The sequence below is a fragment of the Schistocerca gregaria genome, chromosome 2 (assembly GCF_023897955.1).
Source record: "Schistocerca gregaria isolate iqSchGreg1 chromosome 2, iqSchGreg1.2, whole genome shotgun sequence".
Taxonomy (NCBI): Eukaryota; Metazoa; Arthropoda; class Insecta; order Orthoptera; family Acrididae; genus Schistocerca; species Schistocerca gregaria.
Window position 1 is genome coordinate 673,259,267 of NC_064921.1, and position 20,687 is coordinate 673,279,953.

At 40.4% G+C, this 20,687-nt stretch overlaps 1 protein-coding gene across 1 annotated transcript in view; it reads right to left on the reverse strand.

Annotated features, from left to right (window-relative positions):
- Positions 1 to 612: 612 nt before the first annotated feature.
- LOC126335932 (guanine nucleotide-binding protein subunit gamma-e) overlaps positions 613 to 20,687 on the reverse strand; it is a 413,894-nt gene continuing 393,819 nt past the window's right edge. The window contains exon 3 of the mRNA XM_049999407.1: positions 613 to 3,053. Within this exon, the coding sequence (XP_049855364.1) occupies positions 2,948 to 3,053 (106 nt within the window). The 3' untranslated portion in view covers positions 613 to 2,947. The remainder of the gene's footprint in view (positions 3,054 to 20,687) is intronic.

Consider the following 20,687-nt stretch of genomic DNA (forward strand, 5'->3'; position numbering starts at 1 on the left):
TGTCTTTTAACCTTCATACTAAATAGAGTCCCTGTTAAGTTTATCAGTGAAACGGACATTTAAACTGTTTAACGACATAATTATCTATCTTTCACTTTATGGCTGCATATTTAGCATGAAGAGTTGTAGAGAAATTCCTACTCTTTTATATTCTTGTTATTTATTGATTTTTTACCATTTGTATTTCAACTTTTTATGTGATATGACAAAAGTGTTTGGTTCTCTTATCGTCTCTGTTCGTTGCGTACAGGCAGGCTGCCTAAGAAGTTGACAGCGGGCCGTAATACTACACGTTATTCATAACTATATCTTTTCTTCTCTTGCAGAAATTCTTATGTCAACCTGCAACATTGAAACTCTCGTGTAATTAAACAATTCGAATGTCTCATATGAACAGGCACCGATATCTTTAGTTTTGTATCTCATTAAGATTAAAATCAAGCGAATCAAGACAAATGTTAAAATTGCCACTGACGCCATTGAAGCTAGGTGTGCTGGCACACGTTCTGAGCAACATCAAATGACGCTGTATGATTTTTCAATACAGATTATGTTTTGTCATGACGAAATACCAAAGGGAAAGTATTTATCTTTAAGGAATGGAGCGGGCAATTGTTACAGTCACAAGAAATGACAACTTTATTTACATGTACAAATTCACGATAAGATGGTTACACAATATGAATACAGAAATAATTTAATAAATAAATAACCAACTACGTAATGAAAATACATTCACAATATTTTAAGTATGTAATGAGGCAGTAGGGAATTCTATTTCTTACAACAATGAAAACAACAAATGATAGTAGACATTTAATGTATACTCCTTAATAGCTTCTCTGAGACGAGGAGATACTGCATGTGATGTTGTTTAACCTGTGGGAGATATTCTCTTGCGTATAATTTTATGATTAATACGAGAGACGTTTGAAACAAATAAGAGTTGAAAAGTTCAGTAACCACTCATAGTGTGGGAGATTATAGATTAGTTAGAAGAACTACAGTGAGCGAAGTGAACAATTCTTTGAGAACACTTTTGCTAACTAGGACCAAACACTATCTAGCATTGTTAATGACGGTATAGAAGTCGAATAAGTCCGTGGTCTGCGTTGTAACTAGATCTGAGTAGTTAAATTCACTAGTTCCCTCTGCCTATAGTCAAATGAAAAAGCGAGTACGTCGTTTCTGCAATCAAAAACTGTAATAAACATTAACAACTAAGAAAACATTAAATATTCGATTTCTGAATGCTTACGGAAGAAATTCTAAGTACCTGAGCAATGGAATTACTGAGATCTACGCCCACAGACTGCCGTGCATGACAATTGCCACGACTGAAAAACATTGTTTCTTAACAACAATGTCAATGTTATGACTTCTGCTCACTGGCCTTTCCATTCAGAGAATTTCGGTATACAAAATATCGTCTTCTTAATACGAAAATTCCAAATTTAGGCCATTTCAAGGTGATAACGAGTAAATTATGAATTCCGAATACTGTCAAGGACATTTTTAGAACTTACAGGCAGCAACATCTGTTATTCTTTTCATGCAGGCTCACCGTTCAAATATAAATTATTCTTACATTAATAAATGGTAAATACACGTGCGAAACTTTAACGACTGGAAAATCTTCGATATCACTAAACGCACAAAGTGTGACGTGGATTGGTGACTCTGTTTTGGTTTTTATTATAAGTACATTTACAACGCTATTTTAATTTCTTAAAATTGAAGTACAAATTTAATTATCTGGAATTAAGTGGCGATATTTAAGTGCAAACACTCTCATGCTCTGGGAATCTGATATCTCAAATGATGAAAATACAACAAACATTTACAAATGGAACAGAATGCTAAAGTTCAATCTTGTAAAGGCTTAAAAGTAATCGCATTGCAAAGCTATAACAAGAATTTTATCAAAAAGAGGTTCCCACAATTTAGCCGAGACTACTGCTGTGTTCCCACATCTGCTGACGTTCAGTAGGAGACATCCTACAAAAACTACGTGTTTGTTCGCGCTATGGGGTTTGAAATCGCCTTAAGACGACAATTTCACTGTAAGGCAACCGTATCTTTAGTGTTATTTGGATAATTTCCATCATCTTTACGATTAGATCGAGACTGGTTAGGACTGGCTGTAAAATATAATTCTCGACGAGAGCCAGCAGTTGCTAACTTCGTCACACATCCGGTTTGGCAGTTCAGTTCTAATTGGAATCAGTTCTTAAAGGTACAGTGCTAAGTGTGAAACTCTACAGTGAACGCGGTATAACCACGAATATCTACGCTCAAGTGATCTGGTATATAAAGTTTAAGTACTAAGATCAAACAGTATGCTTACGTGTAAAAGTGCTGGAAACTTTGATTAAACGAGAACTGTGCATCCCTCGCATGCCATGAGAGCTGGTCTTCTTTCCACAGGTGCTAAACTGGATGAATAGCTCGCGCTGATTTCTGTGATAAGATGATTCGATCGTAGGTGAAATGGATGAAACTAAAGTATCTGAAGCAATACCGCTTTCTTCCGAAGCGGGTCTTATACTAGACGCTTTTGAATAATTTAAGAATGATCGTTATGATTGTATGTTGGTGGCTAGATCCACGCAGTAATAATAAATTTCTCGTATCTATTAACCCCCTTAAATTCAACGGAATAGATTGTTTCAACTAGCAGGTATCCATTATTCCCCTTTCCTCTAAGCAGTCCGCCTTTGTTGCTCACTCCATTTCGAGGACCGTCTCGTGAAATGTGAACACATTTTTGACTTGTTTGCGAGGACAACGACACGCCCGAGGAAGTCGCCGGAGATGGGAGGCGGTAGCAGGCTGCCGAACCCGGAGACGGAGGGTGTGGTCGTGGTCGTGGTCGGGGGCGGAGGCTGGGGGCGGCGGGTGGGAGGCGGCTGTCGTCGTGGTCCCAGGGCTCGCGGCAGGGCGCGCCCTACATGATGACGCACTTGCCCTTCTCGGCCCACGGGTTGTTCTTCTTGTCCGGCGCGTGGATCAGGGGGTCACTCTTCTCGTTCTCCTCCACGTACTCGCGCATCCTGCAACACAACACCACACGCCGTTGTCAGTAACGTGTTTGGAACCTGCCTTTATTACAGAGCGGTGCAGGTTGTTAGCAGTTCAAATATGACGGGCAGTCAAATGAAAAAGAAACAGATGGAAACGAGTAAGTAAACTAGTTATAATTTCAAAAGTAATCGCCATTACTATTCATCCATTTGAGGCAATTTGAACCATGAATGCCCAAAGCACAGACAAAAAGTTTTGAGAAAAATAAATGATTGTGGAAGTGAAATTTGTAGCCATAGTCTCATAGGCCTGACTTCTTTTTTTACACAAGTCTCAACATCTTACGTTTCCTATAAAAGAAGAAAAGTGCCCATTAATATTATGAAACCTTAATTAATATTTAGGATTATTATTATTACTATATTACTATGAATGTTAATCCACAAAATTTTCACATATTGGATAGTGGCAGTAACGTAGTTTTGACTGTTGTGTAATTTGTAATTAATTTGAAACTAGACCAGAACGTAAAGAATAGCTGCTACATGCCCCCCCTCCCCCACCCCTAGCAAATACACACACACACACACACAATGATGACCTATCAGAGTACTTCATGTTACTCGGTATCATCGTTTTCATCAACCACATTCTCTGGCTAGAGGTTCATGTAAAACTGTCTGTTCACTTCAGGGGTGTAGTAGTAGTTGTTTTGTTGAATCGTGTTTCAAGCTTGATCTAGTAGTTTTGTTAAGCCTTTGTGTTTCATGGTTGCCTCCCACAACTCCATTGAGGGCATGTTACTTTAAACAACAGTTCATGGCAACCTGTTGAAAACGTAAGTGTAAAATTTATGAAATGTACATTGTTACCATGAACATCAACTTTTGGTGACACTCTTAAAAATTCTGAAATCTTCGGCGTCCATTTTACGGACAGGAATGTCAAACGGTGGAACGTGAGGTTACGGTGGGGTTCAAATGGCTCTGAGCACTGTGGGACGTAACATCTTAGGTCATCAGTCCCCTAGAACTTAGAACTACTTAAACCTAACTAACCTAAGAACATCACACACATCCATGCCCGAGGCAGGATTCGAACCTGCGACCGTAGCAGTCGCGCGGTTCCAGATTGAAGCGCCTAGAACCGCTCAGCCACAGCGGCCGGCGGTTACGATGGGGCATCACTTCAAGAGCGTCAAAGTTTTATGAAGGAATGGCCGTCAGTGTAGCCAGTGAGCATCCCTTCAGTAATGAAAAATTGCGCTTTGGGCCCATATTGAAATGAATATCAGAGAAAGAGCAGAGACAGCTTTCGCAAATGTTTCATATATACGGAGTAGCGGTACAGCAATGACAAAACTTGTTCGCTCTAAGATCAACAGATATCAGGAGCATGACTACATTCTACAATGTCAAAATCGACGACACAGTGCTTTACGCCCCCACGATTCTCAGCGCCTCACTTATTGCACTGTGAGACAAGACTGTCAGTACCCTCGTGGAAAAAAAGTTTTCGGTTGCCTACGGAACCATGATTGGACCCAAGCGTACACCTCTTCCTCTGAAGCAAATCAACGGCAGCAAATGTCGTTTTACGGGGCTCCAAAAATATGAAGATCGCACGGCGAAAGGTCGGACTATATGTTGGATACGTGAAGGTTGCCCTGCGAAGCTTCTGCAGTGTATCTAAACAGGAGGCACGCCCGCTAAGGGTCCGCTGCTCACTGACTTTCTGGAACACGGCGCTCCACTTTGCAGAAAATGAAGCGCGCCATCAGAATGTTGACGGACGGCGTCATTTTCTTGCAGGATAATTTCGATCGCAGGCTGCCAAGATTGAAAAAGTTTCGCTGGGAAGTCGTTACACATCCTCCGTACAGTCCCGATCTCTTCCCAGGCGATTTCCATATATTTGGACCCCAAAAGAAAAACATTCGCGACGGTCGCGTGTCTTTGGACGAGGGGATGCGTAAATAATGGTTCCACAGGCAACCGCAAATATTTTTCCATAAAGGCACTGACCGTCTTGTCTCACAGTGGGATAAATTTATTAATAGTTATGGCGATTACTTACGAAATAATTAACAGTTTACTTATTTCTTCCCAACACCAACAACTGAGGAACATATTTGTAGAAAAAAGAATCTTCTTCAGTTGCCGCTAATTTCTTAATTTGTTGCACCACCGATTTCGAAGCCTAAAGCTTTATCTTCAGGTGCCACCAAAGATAGGAACATAAATGTGTTGCGATCGGACCAGTCAGGCACAGGGTGTCACATTCACGTCAAACAAACACATGGGAGCGTAGAATCAGCAACCACAACGCACGATACTGAAGGCACTTTTTCCCCATTTGTTTCTTTTTCATTTGACTGCCACATATCTACAAGATGGCCAATAAATTTGCGCACGTGGCTGTCTTATGAAAAATCCTACGGTTTGTTTTCATAAAAGTAAAAATTCTGCGTCTAAAATTGTCTCCGTAATACATTCCCACCATCGAATCTAACTATCGTGAAACTTCCTGGTAGACTGAAACTGTATACCGGATCGAGACTCGGAATCGGGACCTTTGCCTTTCGCGGGCAAGTGCTCTACCATCTGAGCTACCCAAGCACGACTCGGGCCCCGTCCTCACAGCTTCACTTCTGCCAGTACCTCGTCTCTTACCTTCCAAACTTTACAGAAGCTCTCCTGCGAACCTTGCAGAACTAGCACTCCTGAAAGAGAGATCCCGAGTTCTAGTCTCTGTCCGGTACACAGTTTTAATCTGCCAGGAAGTTTCATATCAGCGCACACTCCGCTGCAGAGTGAAAATCTCATTCTGGAAACATCCCATAGACAGTGGCTAAGCCATGTGTCCGCAATATCCTTTCGTGCTTGGGTAGCTCAGATGGTAGAGCACTTGCCCGCGGAAGGCAAAGATCCCGAGTTCGAGTCTCGGTCTGGCACACAGTTTTAATCTGCCACGAAGTTTAATATCAGCGCAGAGTGAAAATCTCATTCTGGGCTCTAATTATTGTTTATTTTCTACTATTGCCAATTTTTCGCTATTGTGTAGTACCTCTGCACAAAGCCACCAAACAGTCCGCCTACCAACATAGGCCGGGCAAATATACAAGTGGTCATGTGTGCAACTGGTACAAAAACATTTTAAAAATTAGCAGTAAAGAGGTAAACACTGCCCAGCACGAGTTAACGGTAGTAAAATTGCTGTCATAGCACCAGCAATTGTCAAACAAGTAATAATATCAGCATCTGAGTAGATTGATGTGGTGTTCTCGTTTCTGTCAAAATAGTCTGCTTTTAGAACGTGGTGGGGGAAAAGCTCCTTTTAACATCTAAACATGAGACAAAAAGACAAAAACTTATCTCCAGTAAATGTTCTGAACCCTGATTTCTCGTCCTTTATTGTGAAAATCAGGCAAACAGGACAGCAACATCAGGGAGGAAGCACTAATTTAGTCCAGGCAGCAATTCATGATAAGCTATATCGGGTACTTGGAAGGCACTGTTCTGGTATTTGATGAAGTGAATTAAGGCAGTCACAAAGCCTAATAGGAGATGAATTTAAGCTGCGCTCCTTTCGAATACAAGAGCAGTGTCTGAAGTGCTGTGCTATCGAGCATCGCTGCGACACGTAATATGTAATTAAAAACCCTTAACTTTTTTTAGAAAGGTATTGCGCCGCTGTCTGTGTAAGACTCGCTAATAAACATCTTGTAGTGTTACTACTGACAGAATCTCTTTTTCTCGCCGTATTTAGGCGTACCATTTTTTTTAAATTTATTATTATTATTATTATTATTATTGTATACCCGTCACGGTGACAGCGTACCGCTCGTGTTCCGCTTGTCCTGCTTGTCGTTGGTCTCGCGTATACGCACATGAAACGCGTGAAAGTGAGAAAATTAAAACGTATAGTGGCGAATATTATTAGCCATTTCTGCACATTTGACTAATTCTAGTTATAATACCTTTGAACCTAGAGATTCAGTCTCAAGTGACCTGCGTAGTTTTTCTATGTAACTGTCTCAGATTAGAGAAATCACTAGTTTAAAATCGGTGGATATCTCATGTTTGAAAGATTCTCGTGTATTTTCTTCCTATTGTTGTTTATGAGGAGAATCACGTTAGTTCCAGGTCAGCAAGAGTAATCATTTCAGGGGAGAGGTACTCTACACAGATCTTACACCAAATAGCTCGCTGGCTGCCAAAAATGCTGAACAGCTTAGAATAGAACTCCCGTGATTTTTGTATGAAGATGGACTGCATCTGCAGATCCAACACACATCACTTTGTGTTCACGATTTACCGAGAATGCTTTAAATATCGGCCGGCCGCAGTGGTCTCGCGGTTAAGGCGCTCAATCCGGAACCGCGCGACTGCTACGGTCGCAGGTTCGAATCCTGCCTCGGGCATGGATGTGTGTGATGTCCTTAGGTTAGTTAGGTTTAAGTAGTTCTAAGTTCTAGGGGACTGATGACCATAGATGTTAAGTCCCATAGTGCTCAGAGCCATTTGAACTTTAAATATCTAAAAGTGTTGCTGCAACGGCAATGAATATCTGAGTATGTTCGCGTCTGCTGAGCGAAACTGCTGAAATAACTCAACTGATACGCTGCCTTTGGTGGCTTATCTGCACATTCATTTGTTTCATAAAAATTTTTAATTAGTATAAAAGACGTTACAAGAAATTATTTATAATACAATATAAAGACGTTGTTTAACGTTGTTGCCAAAAAATCTCAGAACGTTCTTGGCCGATTTACTACAAATTTTTAGACAGACTATAATAAATGTTCTAACGGAATTCACGTACTTATTTTTTAACTTATATGGTATATAAAAATATAAGTATAGCGTATAAAGCGGAAGCGTAATTAGCAAAAATTTCAAAAAGATTTTTATCGATTTACTTCAAATTTTTACACGATATTCCAATAAACATTCGATCGGACACGCTCTACATACTTCTTGATATATACGATTTATAATATCTGTGTAATAGACAAATGGGGAACGCTGTTAGAAGGAATTTCGAGAATTGTTAAGCGATTTACTTCAGATTGTTACACGGTGCTCCAATAAACGTTCGGACAGACATTGGCTACTTACAAAGCAGTAACGTTGTTAGCAAAAATCTCGGAAAGTTCTTGAGCGAATTACTTCAGATTTTTACACTATGCTCCAATAAACATTTGGATGGAGATGTTGGACGAGCGGGAACCACATATTTTTTTAATATAGAGGTTGTTCGAAATTTCCGTTAAGGAATTTTAGAGGGAAGTAAGTACATGACATTTTGAATAGGAATCCATGTCCGGAAACGTACCATTTCCGTCCTACGGTGATTTCAAGATTTCAATTCACAAGTGTAACGCATTCACGTCTGCTGAGGGAAAGAGAAATGTCTTGGAATTGCATACTTGATTTTCCTACAAAACATACTGCACCCGCTCTTCGAAGATGTGCCATTGAATGTCCGTCAGGAAATGTGGTATCAACATGATGTGCACCACCTCACTTCTGACGGGAGGTTCGGTGACATCTCAACAGACGATATGGCGAAAGACGGATAGGCCGAGGTGGATCAACCGCGTGGCCGCCGCGATCGCCGGATTAGCTCCTATGGACTACTTGTTGTGGGTCGAGACAGAGGAAGGCCTGCTGGCCCGAGTTCCGGTCGCTGCAGTAAAAACTGAAGAGACATCAGGCGGGGCGGAGAATGTGTACCAGTACATGCACCGTAAGTACAATGTCTGTAACAATGTTGGTGGTCACCACTTCGAGCCGCTGTTGTAATGCATCAATACTGTTCTGAATGTACAATATGCTGGGTTCTTTTCTGTTTTGGAATAATGCCGGCCGGAGTGGCCGTGCGGTTCTAGGCGCTCCAGTCTGGAGCCGAGCGACCGCTCCGGACGCAGGTTCGAATCCTGCCCTGGGCATGGATGTGTGTGATGTCCTTAGGTTAGTTTGGTTTAATTAGTTCTAAGTTCTAGGCGACTGATGACATCAGCAGTTAAGTCGCATAGTGCTCAGGCCATTTGAACCATTTTTTGGAATAATGTAAATACGTAATGTTAAAATGTTAATATAAACAAATGTGCTTAAGTGATAAATGGATGTTTTGTTGTGTTTCCTGTCGGATAGTTACGTAGTAATTGTATTGCTTCATGCCTAATTCAGCTTCTCAAGCAAAAGTAGACGAGTTAAACGTCTGAAACTATTATAGAACAGAAATTTTCGAATATCCTGTATATAACATATGAATATATATTATCTCCATGCGCCGGAAGATTTCTGCTCACCCCTATCTCCCAAAAAGCTTTGGAGCACATTTACAATGGGTGTGAAACGCAAACTAGTGCAGCCAACTGTTCTGCTGAGCCTTCACTATTGCGTTGTAGGCCTAACTCAATATGGAACGACTAGCGAAAACACAAGTCGGTTAGAGCTAACCATGAATGCTTGTATAGTACGAATATTCAACAGGGTTTCGGCGCACAGTGAAATTTCGGCACTATCAAATCCACAAAATGGACGAAATCTTAATTGTAACATATGGAGTACAGATTTGTATGATAGGAACACATGAAAAGAACCCTTTATTTTCCTTTTGTTTGTTATCTCTTCGTCCCTGCTTTCTCTTTGAGTACTTGCCATTACGTGTCACAAGGGATTCTGCGGAGCGGTGTGTGTGTGTGTGTGTGTGTGTGTGTGTGTGTGTGTGCGTGTGCGTGTGTGTGTGTATGTGTGTGTGCGAGAGACGCATTGCTGTCGCACAGACACTACGCAGACGTTCCGTATGATGGATGGGGAGCATTAAGCGAAGGACTGCGACTGACTGATGGTCCCTAGCGGAACATCTGAGGGCTATCGAAACATATACACGGGGCAGTGACAGCGCTGACGTCGCGGATGGGGGGGCAGCTGAGCTTTTAGTAATTGCCGTAACATCGCAAACTGATACACGCTTGCTCATTAAGAAGAAAAAAAAAACGCTTCTATGATGTCGTCTCTCAGCTGTATCAAGTTAACAGAGCTGTTCATAATAAAGTCCAAGTGAACATAAACATTAGCTACAGTAAGGCCGGATAGGCTCAGCCTTGATCCTGACCTGTACTTATACCTATCTCTTGGCAGTGTCCGACATAATTTTTTTTATTGATATTAGATAGAGAAGCACGAGAAACTAGTAGACATTCACTAAAATTTTTTAGAGTTTCGAACAATCGTGAGTATAGTTCCGCTTCAGGCCACGAGATGATTATCCTTCAGATACAAACGTAAACACGGAGCACCTTTCAGTACTAGCGAAGGTCTCTTGTTGCATCCAAGCATTGCTTCACCTGAGTGACCGAAACAAGTTGTTGACATTTCAGAGAACCTGTCGCATGGCGTGGGCCGTAGGTCGTAAGTATTATCTTTCCAATCGGATGACTCTACAAGTGATGCTACGAAGCAGCACCAGCCAACCGAAATGAGATATCACTCTGTTGTTCGTATGTCATACAAACTGTGGAAATCCTTGTAAAGCATGAAACCTGTTATCTAGGATCTACGGTGTTTGTGAATCAGTGCAAGAGTGGTTCATATAATTCTGCGCCGTCAGCCACTGCAGCTACTATCTGAAACTTAGAATGAGGTAGGACTTTACGGAGAAGAAATTGTATTGTTACAACTGTGTCTGTTTCCCGGGTTCATGGCGATAACACGTTAATCAGATGTGATTATTTCTTGTTTGACCAACAGTCATAAGCAAACTTTAACTATTTACGTAAAGAGTCATTCGAAAAGATTCCCGATTACAGACAAATTACGGTCGGCTGCGCCACACAGTATGCTATTGGATCTAAACGTATCCATACAAACTACAAAACTGGATGTATGTGTAGGCCTGTATGCGTAAACATATATTCCAATATTTCCTCCTAAACCTCTGGACCGATTTTTGCCAAACTTGACATACAGATTACTTTCTGGAAAGAAACGCCGGTGGGGTAATAACCTCCTTCCTATCAAAGAGACAAGGGTGAAAAAAGCAGTATAGTCCACGATGAGCTAATACCCATGGTTTAGACTTCCAGAATTTATTTTTTTACACGGCAAGTTCCGTAGGACCAAATTGAGGAACAAATCTTCAAGGTCATGGAACGTGTCAGTGCATAAAATTTCAACATTAAAGTAATAACAGATAAAAATAAAAGGTTTATGAACCAGAAAAAGTCAATCCATAAGTTTAAGTAAGTAAAATCAACAATACACCAAGAATCAGCTTAATTTTTCAAGGAACTCCTCGAGAGAATAGAAGGAGTGACCCACGAGGAAACTCTTCAGTTTAGATTTGAAAGCGCGTGGATTACTGCTAAGAGTTTTGAATTCGAGCGGTAGCTTACTGAAAATGGATGCAGCAGTAAACTGCACACCTTTCTGCACAAGAGTTAAGGACGTCCGATCCAAATGCAGGTTTTATTTCTGCCGAGTATTAACTGAGTGAAAGCTGCTTATTCTTGGGAAGAAGCTAATACTGTTAACTAGATATGACAATAAGGAATATATATATTGAGAGGCCAATGTCAAAATACCCAGCCTCGTAAACAGGGGTCGACAAGAGGTTCGTGAACTTACGTCACTTATTACCCGAACCGCCCGTTTCTGAGCCTAAAATATCTTTTTAGAATGGGAAGAGTTACGCCAGAATTTAATACCATACGACATAAGCGAATGAAAATAAGCAAAGTAGACTAATTTTCGTATCGAACGATCACTCACTTCAGATACCGTTCGAATAGTGAAAATGGCAGCTTTAAGTCTTTGAACAAGATCCTGAACGTGGGCTTTCCACGACAGTTTACTAAATATCTGAACACCTAGAAATTTGAACTGCTCAGTTTCACTAATCATATGCCCATTCTGTGAAATAAAAACGTCAGGTTTTGTTGAATTGTGTGTTAGAAGCTGTAAATACTGAGTCTTACTGTGATTTAGCGTTAGTTTATTTTCTACAAACCATGAACTTAGGTCATGAAAACGAGCCAGTGTTGCACACAACATCCTTTACTACCAAGTTAGTTTCATCAGCAACCAGAAATATTTTAGAGTTCCCCGTAATACTAGAGGGCATATCATTTATATAAATAAGGAACAGGAGTGGCCCCAACACTGGTCCCTGGGGCACCCCCCACATGGCAGTATCCCACTCAGACCCCACATCACAGCCATTCTCAACATTATGAAGAATGACCTTTTGCTGCCTGTTGTTAAAGTAAGAGCTGAACCAATTGTGAGCAACTCCCCGTATTCCGTAATGATCCACCTTCTTGAGCAATATTTTGTGATCAACGCAATCAAACTCCTTAGTTAAAACAAGAAATATGCCTAACGGTCGAAACCTTTTGTTTAACCCACGTAGTGTCTCACAGAGAAAAGAGAATATAGCATTTTCAGTTGTTGAACAACTTCTACAGCCGACCTGTACATTTGACAGCAAATCGAGTGATATAAAATGATCAATTATCCTTACATACACAGCCTATTCAATAACTTTATCAAAAACTGATGGCATGGAAATAGGTCTAAATTGTATACATTATTCCTTTTTATTAAGTGGCTTTACTACTGAGTACTTTAATCGTTCAAGAAACTGACTATTTCTAAAGGAAAAATTACGAATATGGCTAAATACAGGGCTAAAATCTGCAGCACAGTACTTTAATATTCTACTAGATACTCCATCATAACCATGAGAGTGCTTAGTCTTCAAATATTTAATTATTGACTCAATCTCCCCCTTGTCTGAGTCACAGAGGAGTATTTCAGACATCAATCTCGAAAAGGCTTTTGCCAGGAAAGTTATACGATTCCATGTAGAAACTAAATTTTTACTTAATTCATCAGCAACACTCAGCAAATGATTGTTAAATACTGTACATATATCTGATTTACCAGTAAAAGAAATATTTTTACTGTGGACTGACTTCCTTCACAACTGACCACATGGTTTTAATTTTATCCTGGGAATTAGCTATTCTGCTTGTATACCACATACTCTTTGCCTTCCTGTTAACATTTTTAAACACCTTACAGTACTGCTTGAGTGTGACTACTTTTAACATTCTGATACAACCCCCACTTTGTTATACATGATATCCTTATCCCACTAGTCAGCCACCTCGGCTGCCGATTACTGCTAATACCCCGTTTAGAATGTTCTAATGGAAAGCAACTCTCAAAGAGCATGAGAAATGTGTTAAGGAAAGCATTATATTTATCATCTATGTTATCGACACTATAAGCATCCTGCCACTCTTGTTCCTTGACAAGGTTTGAGAAACTCTCTATTGCTGGTGGATTAACTCTCCTACATAGTTTGTAATTATATGTGACATTTGTTTGCGTGCAAAAGCTTTTTTGTGTCAAAATTTGTGCATCATGGTCTGAAAGGCCATTCACCCTTTTACTAATAGAATGCCCATCTAGCAATGAAGAATGAATAAAAATATTGTCTCTGGTTGTGCTACTGTTCCCCTCCACCCTAGTTGAAACAAAAAAAAACAGTCTGCAGTAAATCATATGAATTTAGGAGATCTACCAATATACTTTTTTACTTTTTCTTGCACCATCATATACAAAATTTGTATTGAAGTCACCACACATAACTAATTTCTGGTACTTCCTATAAAATGAATCACGAACACAGTCTAGCTTGAGCAGAAATGCTCTGAAATCAGAGTTAGGGGACCTATAAACAACAACATTAGAAGTTTAGTTTCACTAAATTCAACTCCCCCTGCACAACATTCAAATATCTGTGCCGTGATACATCTGTGGACTCAAATGGAATACTGTCTTTTACGTACATGGCCACTCCCTGACACTGCAAGGAACTCCCTCAAAAACAGCCAGCCAATCTGTATCCTGGTAAAGGAAGCCTATGAATTATCAAATTATGTAAGTGGAGCTCCGACATACCAATAATTTCAGAGTCAACATCTATAAGCAGTTTACTAACTTTATAGAATGAGAGCACGTAGAGACTTGCAAAGAACATTACACATATTTTCAGACCTCTACGAAACTTCTCACTGACGACCCTCACAAAATGATGAAAGGAAAAAAAGGTTTATCGCTTACTACATTTTCGCTGTTCATATGATAAATTTGCCGCATGACGCACGACGTTTTAATTTATTACTTCTTTACTACTAACTCTATTTACAACACATTTCGAAGACATTAGCCACATATATTGCTGGATGTACAGCAGAAAGTTCAGAAGATACGACGTCATATACTTTGGGCAGCATGAAAATGAAACTGAAGGGCTAAATTCTATACAATTGAACTATGTGCACAAATAATTGTAAATTATGTTAAATGTGTGTGAAATATATTTGACACATGCATTCGCGGGCAAAACCACGGGTGAGAAGAGTTTTTTAAACCGCTGGACTTGGGAAGAAATACTGTGGGGGTAAGAACCACCAGCCTCCTACTGGGGTGAACGTTATTACGTGGAGAGAGAAGGGAGGGGAGGAGGAGGAGGAGATGGCAGATACGTGGGGTAAGAAGGAGATAGACACAGACGGGGAAGGACGACGTAGACAGAGAGCGGAGAGAATGAGATGGACAGTGAAAGGAGAGAGGAGAAGTGGAAAGAGGAGGAGATGCGCATAGATTGGGGGAGGAAGAGATGCGCAAAGAGGGCGGAGAAGGAGATGGACAGAGAGAGGGAGAGGAGATGAACAGAGAGAGGGGAAGTGGCGGCGGAATTAGAGTGAGGGAGGCAGATGGAATTAGAGGGGTAAGGGAGTGGTGTGCAGAGGGGAAAGGAGCAGATGGGGTGAGGGGCAGGGGGAGACAGAGGGAGGGAGAGACAGGAGATCGCAAAAGAGGAGGAGGAAGTAGATTGACTTATAAGAGACTGAAGCAAATACATACCTGGGCAATCCTGGGTACTGAGCTGGTTCTTATAATATATGTAGTCTCCCATATTACACTGATAACGCGAAAATAGTTATCTGTGTGGACAATGGAATCATCGTCAGCAGAATAATAGTAAATTAATTTTTCCCTAAAATTATTGGTTGGTTTCATGTAATTTGATTTCCATTTAGCTCAAAGAAAACTGAGTGTTTCCAACTCTGTATAAGACAGGATGTAACATCAGAAAAAATGGTAGAACGTGAGAGAAAGGCAAGATGTAAAACGTAATGTTCATAATGTTTTGATGTTGGGGTTTGTTTCGGGGAAGGAGACCAGACAGCGTGGTCATCGGTCTCATCGGATGAGGGAAGGAGGGGAAGGAAGTCGGCCGTGCCCTTTGTAAGGAACCATCCCGGCATTTGTCTGAAGCGATTTAGGCAAATCACGGAAAAGCAAAATCAGGATGGCCGGACGCGGGATTGAACCGTCGTCCTCCTGAATGCGAGTCCAGTGTCTAATCTCTGCGCCACGTCGCTCGGTTGTTTTGATGTGTGTATTCATATGCACGTGAGCTGGACATCCTCTGTTATAAACCCCCTCACTCGCTTAGGTTCAGGAACATACAGTCTGTGTCTTGCATTCATTAATACAACAGGCAGCTCCGCATTCTGTCCCAGACGGGGCAATAGGGACCGATCCAGCACCGTGTCGTCTTCTGCCAATAGGTCTCCCGGCCGTTGTCAGCTTTCCGTACAATGGAGCCGCCACTTCTCATCATGTAGCTCATCAATTGGCCTCACTAAGTTGAGTGGACCCAGTTCAATCCACTCACCAAGGAAAAATCTGACAGCACCGGGAATTGTACCCGGGTCTTTTGCGTGGCCTTCAAACTCATTGACAACTTTTTTTTTAATCTCATTTTGTTCGATATTGTTCGTTGCATTTGTTCGGGGCGGACGTCCAAGAGACACTTTCAAGTTTATCGATAATCCATTTACTCAGGTTTTTTTTAAATTTTTTTATTACAGACGGCAGGTAACCCTCTGACCGAGCATGCTGAGCTACCGTGCCGGCATAGTCAGCTACGCGGCCAGACATACGTTAATACAATACAGATTACTATCCTAAGGTCTTTCTACAATTCTGCTCCATATAGCCGCTATACAAATACGTGAAATAAATTCTGTACTTTGTGTACAGCCTCAAACAACGTTTGAAAACTGATTCAACGACTATACATACCTATAACAGTTCAGAACGCCAAAACAACTGTATCGAACATAATTATAACACCAGAATTAAACACAACCTTTTACCTGAAGGTGAAATCGAAAGGGACATATTTTGCAGGTATAAAAATTTCCATCACCTTGTAACAGAGCAGGTGTATTTTGCCCCTTCTTCTGTTTTTCATCCCCAAAAATTTATTTATTTATTTATTTACATTTGGAAATATCTTCGAGATTATCGCGCATATGACATGTGCAAAGAATGAAAAATTTTAAATATTAACTCATGGCTTAGCCAACTTAACTTTATTCAGATTTCGTCAATCAGATTGTGTTGGGGGAATTAGTATACCTAAAAACTGTGCTACTTCCAAATACTAGTGATTCGAATCTTCGTTATCATTTTGCATACGTAATCTGATGATGACCGAAGCAGAGAGTATATGAAATGTAGAACGGGAATGACAAGAAAAGCATTTCTGAAGAAGATAAATTTGTTGACATCGAATGTAGATTTAAGTGTTAGGGTGTCTTTTCTGTTACTGAAACATAAGCCAGTATTCTGGCAAACTTTAGAGTATAATCCAACTGCAGTTATTGTTTAATCCGGGGGTACTCATAAAACATCATCCGAAATTGTGATAAACGGATTCTCTGAAAATTATTTCGAGCAGTTAGTTCATGAGCCCACGCGAATAGTAAACGGTTATGAAAATACACTTGACCTCTTATCAACAAACAATCCTGAGCTAATAACGAGCATCAAAACGGATACAGGGATTATTGAACACAAGGTAGCCGTAGCAAGATTGAATTTTATAACTCCCAAATTCTCCAAAAATAAACGAAAACATATCTATTGAAAAAAAAAACAGATAAAAATTCATTTGACGCCCTCCTGACAGACAATCTCCACTCCTTCAAAATTAACAATGTAAGTGTAGCCCATATGTGGATAGCTTGAATTCAGAGAAGTGTATCGACAGCAATTGAAAAGTTTATACCAAATAAATTAACAAATGACGGAGATGATCCGTCCTGGAACACTAAACAGGTCAGAACACTGTTGCAGAAACTACGAGAAAAAGCATGACAAATTTAAACGAACCCAAAATCTTCAAGATCTTTTACAGAAGCCCGTATTTTAGCGCTGATTTCAATGCGAGATGCTTATAATAGTTTCCACAACGCAACTTTGTCTCGAAACCTGGCAGAAAATTCAGAGAGATTCTGGTCCTATGCAAAGTAAGCTAGCTGTAAGACACAGCCAATGCCTTCTCTGCGCGATAGCAATGGATATACTGTGGTCGACAGTGCAGCGAAAGCAGAGTTACTAGACACAGCCTTTCAAAATTCTTCACGAAAGAAGACGAAGTAAATATTCCAGAATTAGAATCAAGAACAGCTGCCAACATGTGTAACTTAGAAGTAGATATCGCCGGAGTAGTGAAGCATCTTAAATAACTTGATAAAAGCGTCTTCTGGTACAGATTATATGCCAACTAGGTTCCTTTCAGAGTACAATGATGCAACAGCTCCATACAAAACCGCTCGCTCGACGAGAGATCCTTGCCCAAAGACTGGAAAGTTGCACAGGTCACACCAATATTCAAGAAAGCTAGTAATATTATCCACTAAATTACAAGTCTATGTCATTAACGTCGACGTGCAGCAGGATTTAGGAACATACATTGTGTACGAACATTATGAATTAGGTCAAAGACAACAGTCTATTGACACATAGTCAACATGGATTTAGAAAACCTCATTCTTGTGAAACACAACTATCTCTTTACACAGACGGGGTGTTGAGTGCTATTGACAAGGAATTTCAAATTGATTCCGTATTTCTAGATTTCCAGAAGACTTTTGACAGAGTGCCATACAAGCGACTTGTATTGAAACTGCATGCTTATCGAATATCGTCTCAATTATGTGACTGTATTCGTGGTTTCCTGTCAGAGAGGTCACAGTTCGTAGTAACTGACGCAAAGACATCGAGTAAAACAGCAGTGATATATGGCGTTCCGCAAGGTAGTATTATTGGCCCTCTGCTATCTATATAAACAATTTAGGAGACAATCTGAGCAGCTGCCTTAGGTTGTTTGCAGGTGATGCTGTCGTTTATCGTCTAGTTAAGTCATCAGATGATCAAAACAAATTGCAAAACGATTTATAAAAGGTATCTGAATGATGCGAAAATTGGCAATTGACTCTAAATAATGAAAGTGTGAGGTCATCCACATGAGCACTGAAAGGAATGCGTTAAACTTTGGTTATACGATAAATCAATCAGATTTGAAGGCCGTAAATTCAACTAAATACTTAGGACTTACAATTACGAACAACTTAAATTGGAAAGAACATGTAGAAAATGTGAGGGGAAGGTAAACCAAAGATTGCGTTTTATTATCAGAAGACTCAGAAAACGTAACAGTTCTGCTAAAGAGACTATATTACGCTTGCCTGTCCTCTTTGGAGTATTGCTCCACTCTCTGGGATCCTTAGCAGTCAGGATTAGCGGAGTACATCGAGAAAATTCAAAGAAGAGCAGCACATTTTATATTATCGCGAAATAGGGGAGAGAGTGCCACGGTCATGCTACAGGATTTGGGATGGACAGCATTAAAACAAAGGCGATTTTCGTTGCAATTGAATCTTCTCACGATCTTTAAATCGCAAAATTTCTCCTTAGAATGCGAAAATATTTTGTTGACGCCGACCTACGTAGGGAGAAACGATATTCATATTAAAATAAGTAAATCAGAGCTCGCACGGAAAGATATAGGTGTTCGTTTTTTCCGCAAACTGTTCGAGAGTGGAATAATAGAGAATTATTGTCAAGGTGGTTCGATGAATCTTCTGCCAGGCACCTAAGTGTGATTTGCAGAACATCCATGGAGATGTAGATATAGATTGTATACCTAGACGTCCTTAATCAAACACATCTCATTCCATTATTCAGTAATTCAGGAGAAATCTTTTAGTGTGACTTTTAAAACGCGAGAAAACAACAACAGTTGAATATATCACTAATTATGGTAATCTTAAAAAAGTAAGGCTGCTGGGAGACATTTCAGGCAGTCTGGGGAATGTTATGGTATGAGTATCACCTGTGCCGAAAATTACTGGATAATGAACCACCGATGATTAATTAACGTCGTGAAATGCGTTAATCTTCAGTAATGAATCTCCCAACTGTGACAATAGACTGCGACTATGGACTGTGCGATCCCAGACGTATACTTACTGTGTATATCGGCTTCGTTTTGATATGACTATTTGCTCGGAAGGAGAGTGTAATTTGTGACTGTGTTAATGATTTAGTTACCACACGTAAACTTATGTCACTTTAGCGTTAGGTTACTGCATTCGAGCAATTTCAGTATACATCATCAATCGAGTGTAGTACGTGGCTAGCTTTTTAATGTGCATAAGTTATAGTGAATGGAACTCAGTACGGCCATAAATCGTACGTTACGCAACAACGAACTGCAATTAAGCTATTTAGACTGAAAACCTGGTGTGGACCATGTCGTTTAAAGTAGCCTGCTTTATACAACGACTTTTCAGCGAGATTCGACGGTGGCACAGCTGCTGGAGGCGTAATAGCTCAGGTAAATATGAGTTCTCTTAAGCTCCCTAGTGAATTAGGTCGATAGACAACAAAGATAATTTCAGTTAGGAATAGAAATTTCTTCTGTCTAACAATGGCGTCTACGCCGGAAGGAAGCCTTGGAACAATATTCTGCAAGCGCATTTCTTATTTAATCACTACTTTGTAAATCTGGCTGCCAGACGGATTTTCGAACCGTGCTACTTACGGATATGAGTCTTGGTACGTCAGTACTACGAACAGATCAATGCTGAAGACAAGAAGTACATGTAGGCATAATAATCTCGGTTAAAAGAAACAGAGATCTCATTTGTGAGACGGAAGGGCATAGTGTGACAAGTTGCTGTTCCTTTATAAGGCAAGGCGTGTTCATCAGTCAGCAATTACGGCACACAAGTGCACGTTAACTGCAATGTGATGTTCGCGAAACCTAAATGTGAAGACGCACTGAAATAGTCGACGGTACAGCGGTGTGCCGCTTAATTACGCAGCTTGTGTTCAGTCTCTTGGCTCTGCAATTAGCCAACTGCCAATGAACAGAGATGTCATTAGTGTCTGCTGTCTCTTCGCTCGCGCTGCCACCATTCGAAGAGCTATGAGGGAGTGATGGTAAAACCCGTTACGTGCGGTAAACCGACAGTTAAATATTTGTCTTTGCTACAAGGAACGTCGTGTCACCATTTCTTGTCTCGTAGAATCTCTGGCGTATTAGTGTATGAAAACTCGGCGTCTTGGTAGGCTATTCTTAAGGAAAGACTACAAAAAAATTTCACAGATAATTATAGCACGTGGATTTTAAGGTTCAGTAACAGATTGCCTCCAGTGACGCACAATTTCTCGCTCTCCTTCCTTACTATAGGTACCACCCACTGCAGTTTCAACTTC